The sequence below is a fragment of the Clinocottus analis genome, unplaced genomic scaffold (assembly GCF_023055335.1).
Source record: "Clinocottus analis isolate CAN_PGR_092001 unplaced genomic scaffold, fCliAna1.0.p SCAF_18, whole genome shotgun sequence".
NCBI lineage: Eukaryota > Metazoa > Chordata > Actinopteri > Perciformes > Cottidae > Clinocottus > Clinocottus analis.
In genome coordinates, this window is record NW_027175909.1 from 16,295,150 (window position 1) to 16,306,368 (window position 11,219).

An 11,219-nucleotide genomic window follows, 5' to 3' on the forward strand; every position below is an offset into this window, starting at 1 on the left:
TAAATGCAGTGGAGTAAATAGTACTTCAGTAAATGTACGAAGTCACATTCCAAGACTGAACTCAATACAATAGTATCACAGTATTTCTCAGCGCAGTGCTGTACCCCTCCGCGCCACCAGAGGGCGTAAGAGCGCAGAGCTGTACCTCTCCGCACCACCAGAGGGCGGAAGTCACTCAGGTGCGCCGTTAACGTGTTTACTTCCCCAGAAAGGAAAATAGACATTTTGGGGGTTAGCTGAGGTGCTAGTCGAGACCCTCCTCCTGCGCCGAGCACAGCTAAACTAGCTTCTCTTTCTGAGCATTCACGTTTAGTTTCTGCTTCTCGTTTTCAGCGACAAAAACAGCCACGCGGCAAAAAGTCAAAGAAGATCGGTACTTCCGGCGGGAAAGTTGCAGCCGCGTCCTCTCGCTGCGTTGAGCTCTGCAGCGCTTTGTGATGTCCGACTTCACGGTGAGTGAACACGTTTTATGTATGTTATGATTCAATATGATAGATTTAACTACCCAGCTTCACTTTACGGTGTACTTTATACACACTATGAAGTAATTAAAACAAGCTGCAACATTCTCATGCAGTAATTATACTACAATGATATTTAGTATTCTGAATAACGAGTACTAACGAGTACTTTTTCTCAAGTAAACGTTTGAATTAAGGACTTTTTAATATATTATAGTGGTATTTGCCAATATATATATATATACATATATATATGTATGTTTATATATTTATTTATTTATATATACATCAATATACATATTTATTGATTTATATATATCTATATCTATATCTGAGTACCATATTATAATACCGTATAACAGAATCCACAGTAAGTGAAATATTATACATACAGCATTATATTTATATATATATATATATATATATATATATATATATATATATATATATATATATATGTGTGTATGTATATATATATATATGTATATGTATATGTATATGTATGTATATATATATATATATATATATATATATATATATATATATATATATATATATATATATATATGTGTATGACTACTGAGTACCATATTATAATACCGTATCACAGTAAGTGAAATATTATACATACAGTATTATGTGTATGTTAAAGTGATCTGTGTTTCTCGTGTGCAGACGTCTGCTGAGAGCCCGGCGGTCGGAGTCGGGCCCGGTAGAAAAGCAGCGCCGTCCTCCATCGGGTCGGGAAGCGGGAACTGGGGCACGGCGGCCGCGATGGACCAGATCACGGTGGTGAGGATCGACGACACGCACATCGCAGAGGAGCGATCTCACGACGCGGGGAAGGGGAAGGCGACGGCGGCGGCGTGCTACGAGATGGAGTACTCTGTGCCCGAGGAGGTGGAGGAGGAAGAGGAGGACGGCGTTTACGTCATCGAGTACTCGAATCCCGAAGAGGAGGGCGAGAGCTACCAGTTCACGATGTCCGTGGACCGCTCGCTGCCGGCCAAGAAGCCGGCGGCGCCCGAGAACGCCAGAGCTCCTTCGCCGACCGGCAAGCTGTCCGGCGGCCGGCAGAGGAGGAAGCGCCTGGCGGAGGAAGACGAGGTCGAGGTGGAGGAGGAAGAAGAGGAGGCTGTGAAGAGGAGGAAGCAGCAGCAGCTGGCGAGCAACCAGCGCATACTGGAGCTTGGCGAGGACTACACGCCCGCGGCCTTGGGCCCCGACGGGCCGGAGCTGGTGTGCACGCTGTGCCCGCCGCCCGGCCGCTCCTTCCAGCGGGCGTCAGGCCTCGCCGTGCACATGAAGCACATGCACCTGCTGGAGGCCAACAAGACCTTCTTCTGCACCATGTGCGAGCAGCCGGTGCGCTCGCAGGTTGAGCTGGACGCGCACACCAAGCGGCACGCCAACCGGCGCGCCGTGTTCACCTGCCTGCTCTGTGCGGCGGCGGCGGGGGCGGCGGCGCCTACCGTGTACCGCGGCTCTCGGCTGGGCCTGAAGAGGCACCTGACGCAGGTGCACCCGGGCGTCGTGCCGCGCTGCGACGTCTGCCGCAAAGGGTTCAGCTCGCTGGCGTCGTACCTGGCCGACCAGTTCCGGCACGTCGCCGTGTCGCCGTACTTCTGCCCGCGCTGTCAGATCTACGAGATGACGGAGCGGGGGCTGATAGTGCACATGCGCAACGACGAGAAGAAGCAGAAGAAGGAGGAGGAGAAGAAGCTGCAGGAGGAGGAAAAGAACAAGCTGCAGGAGGAGAAGAAGATGCTGCAGGAGGAGGAAAAGCTGCTTCGGGAGTCGGGAGGAAACGGCCCGCAGACGCTCGGAGGCGCCGACAACGGCGACAACTCCGCCACAGACGACTCCGACTTCTGACACGTTCTGTGTTAAAAAACAAAGCAGCTTGGCGTCTTCCTCCTCCTTTGTCTTCCTCTTCCTCTTCGTCAGAACCGCTCGGACGTTTATGTATCTTTGGCGCCTCTGAATTGAACGTCAGACCTTTTGGTTTCCAGTTTGTTGAAGCAGCATCAGCAGCGAGGAACAAACACGTTTTTGCATCTTTTTTTTCTCACAACTAGGTCTTCTTCTTCTTCTTCTTCTTCTTCTTCTTCTTCTTCTTCTTCTTCTTCTTCTTCTTCTTAAAGGAACAGGGCATGTAGATAATTATTAATCGGTTATCTTGTCGTGGTCATGTCAGAAACCCAAAGAGTCAGTTTAGGAAGTGAAAGCTGGAACCAGAGGACGTCAATGACTTCAAACAAGACCCAGCTTGTAAAAGGAGTCTGTGTTAACGCTGCGTTTGTTCTTCTTCGTTGGTGTTTGAGTCGATGCATGCGTGTGTAAATATCCCGCCTTCCTCCCCTCACGTTGACGTCGGCTGCTTTTTATTTTGAAACCCTTCCTGTCGCCTCTCTCGTTCCTGACTGAAGGGTTGATTTTAATATGTACGTCATCATCGTGTCACCAGCCTCCGTTCGGTGGTTCAATCCCCAAAATATCCGCCTGAGCAAAGCCAGTATTTTGTTTATTTCTTTTCTCCCATGAGTTTTATTTTTAAACGTTTTAAATGAAGCGAGAGTTTCAATGAGCTTCAGCTTGTAAACGTCCGCTTGTCAGTTTAAAGAGAGCTGCCGCTGTGGTGCATTCAGGGGAAGCTGGGACATCTGAGACCTCGCGGTGAGTTCAGTGCAAATCATGTTTCCCCCAAGTCGTCGATCTTTGTGTGTTTTTTTTGTGTTCTGGGGTTTAAATGAATTTTTTTATAAACACAACGTGTTAATTGTGATGATTTAAAACATTAAAAACAGTTTATTGATCTGATCTTCAGTAAATTGGATAGAAAATAAAATGCGTTGTGATCCAGGTGATTGAATCGTTTATTTTTTTATTTGTATCCTGCATGTAAACATTCCTTTCTTATTTGTTAAAACGGTTCCGGAGATTTTTTTATTATTATTATTTTTTAGCTTTTTAGCTTCTGCAGCTGAACAAACTGAAGGTCATGTGACTGAAAGCTCCGGAGCAGCTGCTGCTAAACGCTGTTGGGATTTAGTTAAATCTTTTTTTAAAATTATTTTTAAGTAGTTTATTAAGTACAAATACCAGACGTTTGTTATCACTAAAGTGGCATTAAAATAAACATATATAAATTTAGATTAAATATCGGTGAAAATTATGATTTCTGTCGCGTTTATTTGAAAGAAAACACCTTTTGTGTGTGTGTGTGTGTGTGTGTGTGTGTGTGTGTGTGTGTGTGTGTGTGTGTGTGTTAAACAGGAAGTTTGGCACTGAAATCACATTAATAATTAAATCATTTAAATTAAAACATGTAAACACGAATAAATACTGAACGTTGAATGTTTTCACACAATATTCACGGAATCAAAACATTTTTATTTTTGCAGTCTTTTATTAAACAAAAAAAATATTAAAAACACTAAAATATCAACGAAAAACTCAAGTTTTTGTGTTTTTAAATAATAAATGTAAATATTATGAAATCTGTGTTTTTCTTGTTCTTTGCTGTTGAGATTTAATTTTGTCGCCTTTCAGTCTTTTATTTTATGACATTAAAGGGAAAATACCACAGATCTGAGTTTTATTGTGTTTTATTACTTATAAGTTTTATGAAGAAACATAAAAATCTAAAACAAATTATTTTTGTTGCTTTATTCTGCTCAAATAAAGTCAAAGTACTCGAGTAAAGTACTTCTAGTTACTGATACTTTATACTTCTACTCTCGGAGAGAAATATTAATTTATTTGAAATATTTAGTTTCAGGATACTTTTCAGATTATTAAATTAAAATATATTCAACTTAACAATAATAATGTATTAATACATAATAAACTACTCAGCAGTATTTAAACTCATTAAAATAAACACATGAATGCATCAATATTTATTCTGCATACCTTTACCTAATATTGTGTACTTAAAGTACATTTTAAAGCAAACACTTTGGTATTGTAATAAAGTAGAAGTACCTACAGTGTAGAAATACTTAGAGTACTTCATGTACTTTATGAAACACTTCCAGTAACTTGAGGGGAAGAAAAGGACAATAAAAGCAAAATGTATTTAATTTATTTAAAGAATCTTTTTGTTCAAAGAGGCGACTGAACGTCAGCTGATTATCTTTTATTGTTTTCATAGAAAGTCCAACTCTCACTTACAAAAACAGAGAGCTGGAGTAGCAGCAGAACGACCGCTGACAGGGTCAGAGAAGAGGAAGAGGAGGAGGATGGAGAGAAGAAGAGGAGGAGAAGAAGAAGAAAGCTATTCCCCAGTTCATAATTACAGAAAACAAAAATCCTTTTACATTCCTTTATCCCAGAGCTGTACATTGACGAGGCAAACAACATATATACATACACATATATATGTGTGTACATATGTATATATGTGTATGTACTGTATATATTTCATATTCTATATAAAACAAAGACCTCAGAGCAGTAGAAGTTAAATCCCTTTCATGTTGATGGACGTTCAGCGAGGAAGAAGTTTTATTTTAATCTCCAGGAGCGAAAAGTTTTTATTTATTTAGCTGATTGTCTTCAGTCACAGAATATGTATATATATATATATATGTATATAAATATATATATATATATATATATATATATATATATATATATATATATATATATACATACATATTTATGTATAAATACACATATGTATGTATATGTATACACATATGTATGTATATGTATATACACATATGTATGTATATGTATATACATATTTATTTATATATATATATGTATATATATATACACACACACACACATATTTATATATATATATAAATATGCATTGTCTTGATTCGTAGAAACCTGAGTTGCTCATACATTAATATATTTATTTACAGTCTGCTGCATCAGAGCCGGCGGTTCGAGTCTCCGGCGACTTGTGGAAGCAGGAAGTTCAGCAGGTCACATGATCACCTGGTGACTGCTGGACCCGCCTCCTCCAAAGAAAATCAAAGTGTTTGTTGTGTATATTTGTTGTGTGTGTTGGTTGTGTGTGTTTGTTGTGTATATTTGTTGTGTGTTGGTTGTGTGTGTTTGTTGTGTAAAATGTCTGGAGGTGTTTAATGTACATTTAGCGTATTAAAGCTGCACGAGGCTAAAGAAATACACCTTGATAGTATTTTATCCGGCTGAATGATGCGTTCAGAGGTGAAGGGACCAAGTATGGTTTGAAGTACTTGTACTTGATGTAAGTATTTCCACTACTCAAATCAAGTGAACTGTGTACTATGACATACTTAAATACTACGGTTCCATCCATGCGTGTGTATCATAGCATCATCGTGTCGTCCTGCATGAGTACTTCTGAGAGTACTTTTAATGAAGAAGTAAAATTGTGATTTTACTGCTACTTTGTACTTTTTTTCACCTGTTTTCTTTGTTGCATAAAATTATTTCAGTCCTGCAAAGTGACAGATTAGGAAGTAAAACAAGCAAAATAAAAAAAGTTCAACTTAAAAAAATATATAAAATAATAATAAAACAGTGTTGTTGTTCTTATTTGTTCTCAGGTCCTAATTTCCTGAAACGAGAGTGAAGTTTCGACGCCGGCCCTTTAAATGCACGCGTGGGATTATTCCTATACGCTCAGATTATAAACACAGCGCTTTTCACCTCCTGACTGACTGATTGTCCGGCCGCGGGGTCAGGTGACGTAACTGAGGAGTGATCGGCCAATCAGAAGCGTCCGTTTGGAGTGCGGAGGGGAGGGCGGGGTCTCTGTGTTCCTATTTGGCGTCAGTAGTCTGTCCTCCTCCGGACCGGAAGAGGAGGAGGAGGAAGAGGAGGATGGGGTCCGGTGGAGGTCAGATAGAGGTCGAGAGTTGAGAGAGGTCAAAGGTCACAGGGCGGTGGAGGTGATCTTCTTCAGACCCCTCCTCTGGGCCAGAGTGGAGCAGCCCACCGGCTCCAGCACCGGGGGGACGTTCCTGTTGAGGGCCGAGTACGTGGCGGCCATCGCTCCCTGCAGGGCCGACAAGCACAGGCACGCTAATCAATGCTAATGACCTGCTAATCGATGCTAGCGACCCGCTAATCGGTGCTATAGACCCGCTAATCGATGCTAGCGACCCGCTAATCGGTGCTATAGACCCGCTGATCGATGCTGTTTTTACTGTGTGTGTGTGTGTGTGTGTCTCACCTTGACCAGGTGTGGTGCGTCCTGTCTGTTCAGGGTGTATTTGGGCAGCTGGTCCCGGTGCGTCACCCAGGGGTGCCGGAGGACCTGACCCGCCGTCAGCCGGCGGTGGGGGTCCACGTGGAGCATCTTGGACACCAGGTCCTGGGACGGGTCAGAGGTCACACACGAGGTCAGAGTGTGTACGTGTGTGTCTGTGTCTCTGTGTGTGTGTCTCTGTGTGTGTGTGTGTGTGTGTGTGTGTGTACCTTGGCCTCAGCAGAGACAGAGTTCCAGTATCCTCCGGTCAGAGAGAACTTCCCGCTCCCGATGCGAGCCAGGATCTCCTCCGGCGTGTCCTCCGGGCCGTTAGCGAAGGGAGTGAACCTGCAGGAGGCGTTTATTATCACGTGATTAATATATTCATGTGTTCACATCAGCGCTTCAGAGAAGGCGGCGCGTGGTTTACCCCGTGAGCATCGTGTACAGCAGCACTCCCAGACTCCAGATGTCGCAGGCCGCGTCGTAGCCCTGCTTCTTCAGCACCTGAGGACACAGCCATGAACACGCTGCTAGCACACTAGTTATCATCATAATTGTTATCATTATGATAACCGGCGGCGTACCTCGGGCGCCACGAAGTTGGCGGTGTAGCACGGCGTCATGAGCAGGCCGTTCTCCGCCCGCAGCTGTTTGGCGAAGCCGAAGTCGCAGATCCGGATGGACTCGGCGTTCCCGCTCTCGTCCACGTACAGGATGTTGCTGGGCTTCAGGTCCCGGTGCACCACCTGCAGGACAGGAAGCGGCGCTGCACTGAGGCTTTTATTTTGTAGGGGACACATGTTGTTTTAGTTTGAGGGAGAACAGAAGGAGACAAAAGATCCTCGCAGCAACACTTTGAATACGAGGAGAAGAGAGTGGAATATGAGCTTCCTGTTTCAGTGTCAAGAGTTTCACAATAAAAGCCTGGAACGTCAGCTGAACTAACTCAATATTTACATCCACGAAAAGGAAGTTTTAATCCTTTCACTCTACTTCTTTTAGGGCCAAAATGTCTGAATTTTGCGTTAGAATTATGTTTTTTATCTCTGTAATAATAATAGTCATTATTGTGTACAGTAAAAAACAGCCTCACAGACTCTTCAGATGTAAATAACAATGTTAATAAATAGTCTTAAGTGTGTAAATCTCGCACAAAACAAACGTCAACTTGGGATTTGAACCTACGCCCTGGACGTGCAGGTACTCCACCGTCTTGGTGATGGTGTACAGGACGGCGCTCGCCTCTCGCTCCGAGAAAAACTTCTGCCGCAGGATTTTGTCGAGCAGCTCGCCGCCTTTCATCAACTCCGTCACCAGGAACACCGAGCGGCCGTCATCGTACACCTGAGGAGGAGGAGGAGGAGGAGGAGGAAGTGGAAGATTTCCAGAATAAAATAGCTGCTCAGATTGTTTTTTCCTCATCACAATAAAGCCAGAGGTCACTTCAAGGTGACTCACGTCCTTGAGGGTGATGATGTTGGGATGTTGTCCGTATCGCAGCAGGATCTCCACCTCCTCCGTCGGGTCTTTCTTGGACTTGCTGATGATCTGTGGAGAAAAAATAAGCGGCGTTCACGTAAAAGCTGAACATGAGGTCGTGGTGGTCGTGGTGGTCATGGTGGTCGTGGTGGTCGTGGTGGCGTTACCTTGACCGCGTACTCCATGCCGGTCCCTTTGTGCACGGCGCGCTTGCAGATGGAGTACGAGCCGACGCCGATGTCCTCTTTGATCTCGTAGGCGTCGGAGAACTGGGAGGTGCTCCTGTGCAGCTGCTGCATGCGGAGACACAGACGTCCACGCAAGCGTTACATCGAGGGGAATCGAACCACCGCTTCTGCCCCTGAAGTGTGTTTAATCTGGGCGGCCATCTCGACCGCAGACGACGACGGAACGATCGGGTCGATCTTTCTGATCCGCTGCCGTCTGGAAGCCTTTATCTCAGATCTTCTAATGGCAACAAGCACTCAGGCCTCTGAGCCACTGACGAGTGAAGCGACTCCTCTGGTTGTATAGAAGTCTATGCTTCATGTGTTAAAGCTGCATTCTCTCTGCTGACCACCAGGGGGCGACTCCTCTGGTTGTATAGAAGTCTATGCTTCATGTGTTAAAGCTGCATTCTCTCTGCTGACCACCAGGGGGCGACTCCTCTGGTTGTATAGAAGTCTATGCTTCATGTGTTAAAGCTGCATTCTCTCTCTCCTGACCACCAGGGGGCGACTCCTCTGGTTGTATAGAAGTCTATGCTTCATGTGTTAAAGCTGCATTCTCTCTCCTGACCACCAGGGGGCGACTCCTCTGGTTGTATAGAAGTCTATGCTTCATGTGTTAAAGCTGCATTCTCTCTGCTGACCACCAGGGGGCGACTCCTCTGGTTGTATAGCAGTATACCCTTCATGTGTTCATGATATTATTTTTGCCTGTGAGGTGTGCTCAGGTATAAACAGGAAGTGCGTACGTACCTGTACAATCGTGCTGGGTATCGGTTGCGTGTCCTCTTCCGTTATGGCCACGAAGCTGAACCCTCTGAACAGCTGATGGGCGTTGGCACTGGGAGGAACCCCCGGAGAGTCTGACACACAACATGACAATTTTATAAAGGATGTAGTTCAGCTCCGAAGAAGAAGAAGAAGAAGAAGAAGAAGAAGAAGAAGAAGAAGAAGAAGACGAAGAAGAAGAAGAAGAAGAAAAAGAAGAGGTCGGTACCTCTGGGTGTTTTCGCCGTGAACTCTGGGTCAAAATAGAAAGTGTCGTCGGGTCGTCCTGCGGCCGGTTTGAAGGGAGGAGGAATCTCTCTGCGGAAGAGTTTCTACACACAAAGACACAACAAACTAAAGGTTATTAATAGGAGTTTTCCTGTAGCGTTGGTTCTGGCGCCCCCTGTGGACTAACGTGGTAGTGTCCGTGAGCACCAGGGTCCCTTTAGAAAACCTCTCGTTTAACAGCAGTCCGATTAATAAACACTCACGTTCCAGTCGATGGTGCTGAAGAAGTGATGCCTCTTGATCTCCTCCACGCTGTCGGGTCCAGCGCCTGTGAACAAACAAACATCCAGAGTTTCATCAAACAAACAAACACACAAACAAACAGGAGGAATAGTGACTTTGTTGAGGACTATTTTCAGCGGTGGATTAATCCACATTTGGGGCTCTAGTGAGTGATTGATGTACTTTCAATGGAGCTCTATGCATCTGAAGGACACTTCAGATGCAGAATATCTGGGCGTGCATGCACTTTGTTTGTTTGTTTGTTTGTATCAAACACACACGTTACCTAATCTGTTGGACGGGTTGCGTTTGAAGAGGTTCCTCAGGAGACTCTGAGCTTCAGAACTCAAAAACTGAGGCATTCCCAGTTTGGCTCTGAAAAAACACAAACACAAAAAGGAGTGTCGACAACAAATAAATAAATAAACAAACAACAGGGACGACTGCAGCGCGCTGCAGAGGAGTTCTTTTCAGCGCTCGTATCGGGTGTGGAGTCGTCTGAAGGGCGAGCGGCAGTCAGCGCTCTGCAGAAGAGTCCGCTCAGCGCTTCTCCTCCAGAAGGAGAAGAGAGACGACGGGTTGATGGTTAGAGGCCGTCCCTCCTCGTCTTCCTCGTCCTCGCTTCTGGAGGGAGGAAGAGGAAGAGCGGAGACGAGTGCTCAGACGGTGTAAAGTGTCTTACTTGAGGATCATGGTCATCGTCTCTTTCCGGTCTTTTCCTTGAAACGGCAGCGTTCCCGTCAGCATCTCGAACTGAAAGACAACAACAAACACGTCAATAATATAGAAAATATAACTCATCTTCATCCTGCTCGTTTCATTCAACTTTAACTTTAATTAGACCTTTTTTAAAAATTATTCCTAATCTTCTTTTTTATCCATAACTTTTTTTATTTTTTTATTTTTACTGTTAATGGTATTTCTATTTACTATTTTTATTTGTATTATTTTTTATTGAAATGCGTTTCATTTATTAATTTGGACTTATATTTTAATATATGTATTATATATAATATTTTAATATATTAATCATATATATTTTAATATATTGATTACATTTTAATATATTTATTAAATATATTTATAATATTTTAAATACATATTATATATTTATATAATATTTTAAAATATGTATACTGTATATGAATATATTATTTGAATTGTTTATTTGTTAATTTAATATTTATTATCATTATCACTACTTTTCCATATCTCCATGTAAAGAGGCGTCTTGCTGCCTCCCTGCAGTAATCAGAGTACTTTAGCTCTCCTTGCTGCCTCCCTGCAGTAATCAGAGTACTTGGTCCTGCTCACCATGAGCACGCCGTACGACCACCAGTCGGCGCTGTGCGTGTGTCCTCGGCGGTTCACCACCTCGGGCGCCATGTACTCCACCGTGCCGCAGAAGGAGTACGCCTTGTTCTCGTGGTCGATGGACTCTTTGCTGAGGCCAAAGTCTGACACACAGGAGAGATGTGTACATTTACTTTAAGCTTCAGGTACTTGTACTTCACTCGGGTACTTCTCATGCCTTCACGCTGCACTGCAGTGAGTTACTTTACCAAGGAAGGTTATGAG

The 11,219-nt window shown here is 43.9% G+C and overlaps 2 protein-coding genes across 4 annotated transcripts in view; one reads left to right on the top strand and one right to left on the bottom strand.

The window, feature by feature from the left end:
* Nucleotides 1–217: 217 nt before the first annotated feature.
* si:dkey-226l10.6 (zinc finger and BTB domain-containing protein 14) lies at nt 218–3,496 on the top strand. The gene is made up of 2 exons (XM_068581970.1): nt 218–452; nt 1,137–3,496. The coding sequence occupies exons 1-2, from the start codon at nt 438–440 to the stop codon at nt 2,334–2,336; spliced, it is 1,215 nt and encodes a 404-aa protein (XP_068438071.1). The 5' UTR covers nt 218–437; the 3' UTR covers nt 2,337–3,496.
* A 1,790-nt stretch (nt 3,497–5,286) lies between these two features.
* Nucleotides 5,287–11,219, bottom strand: part of rps6ka3b (ribosomal protein S6 kinase, polypeptide 3b) — a 29,870-nt gene continuing 23,937 nt past the window's right edge. For 2 of the 3 annotated variants that reach the window (XM_068581683.1, XM_068581686.1), the window contains 14 exons: nt 10,956–11,098; nt 10,324–10,394; nt 9,928–10,016; nt 9,623–9,687; nt 9,361–9,463; nt 9,117–9,226; nt 8,304–8,429; nt 8,116–8,205; nt 7,843–8,001; nt 7,242–7,403; nt 7,085–7,161; nt 6,885–7,002; nt 6,640–6,780; nt 5,287–6,462 (listed from right to left, as the gene is read on the bottom strand). In XM_068581683.1, coding sequence (XP_068437784.1) covers nt 6,340–6,462; nt 6,640–6,780; nt 6,885–7,002; nt 7,085–7,161; nt 7,242–7,403; nt 7,843–8,001; nt 8,116–8,205; nt 8,304–8,429; nt 9,117–9,226; nt 9,361–9,463; nt 9,623–9,687; nt 9,928–10,016; nt 10,324–10,394; nt 10,956–11,098 — 1,577 coding nt within the window. In that variant the 3' untranslated portion in view covers nt 5,287–6,339. The remainder of the gene's footprint in view (nt 6,463–6,639; nt 6,781–6,884; nt 7,003–7,084; nt 7,162–7,241; nt 7,404–7,842; nt 8,002–8,115; nt 8,206–8,303; nt 8,430–9,116; nt 9,227–9,360; nt 9,464–9,622; nt 9,688–9,927; nt 10,017–10,323; nt 10,395–10,955; nt 11,099–11,219) is intronic. The other variant, XM_068581684.1, reaches the window with a different exon arrangement.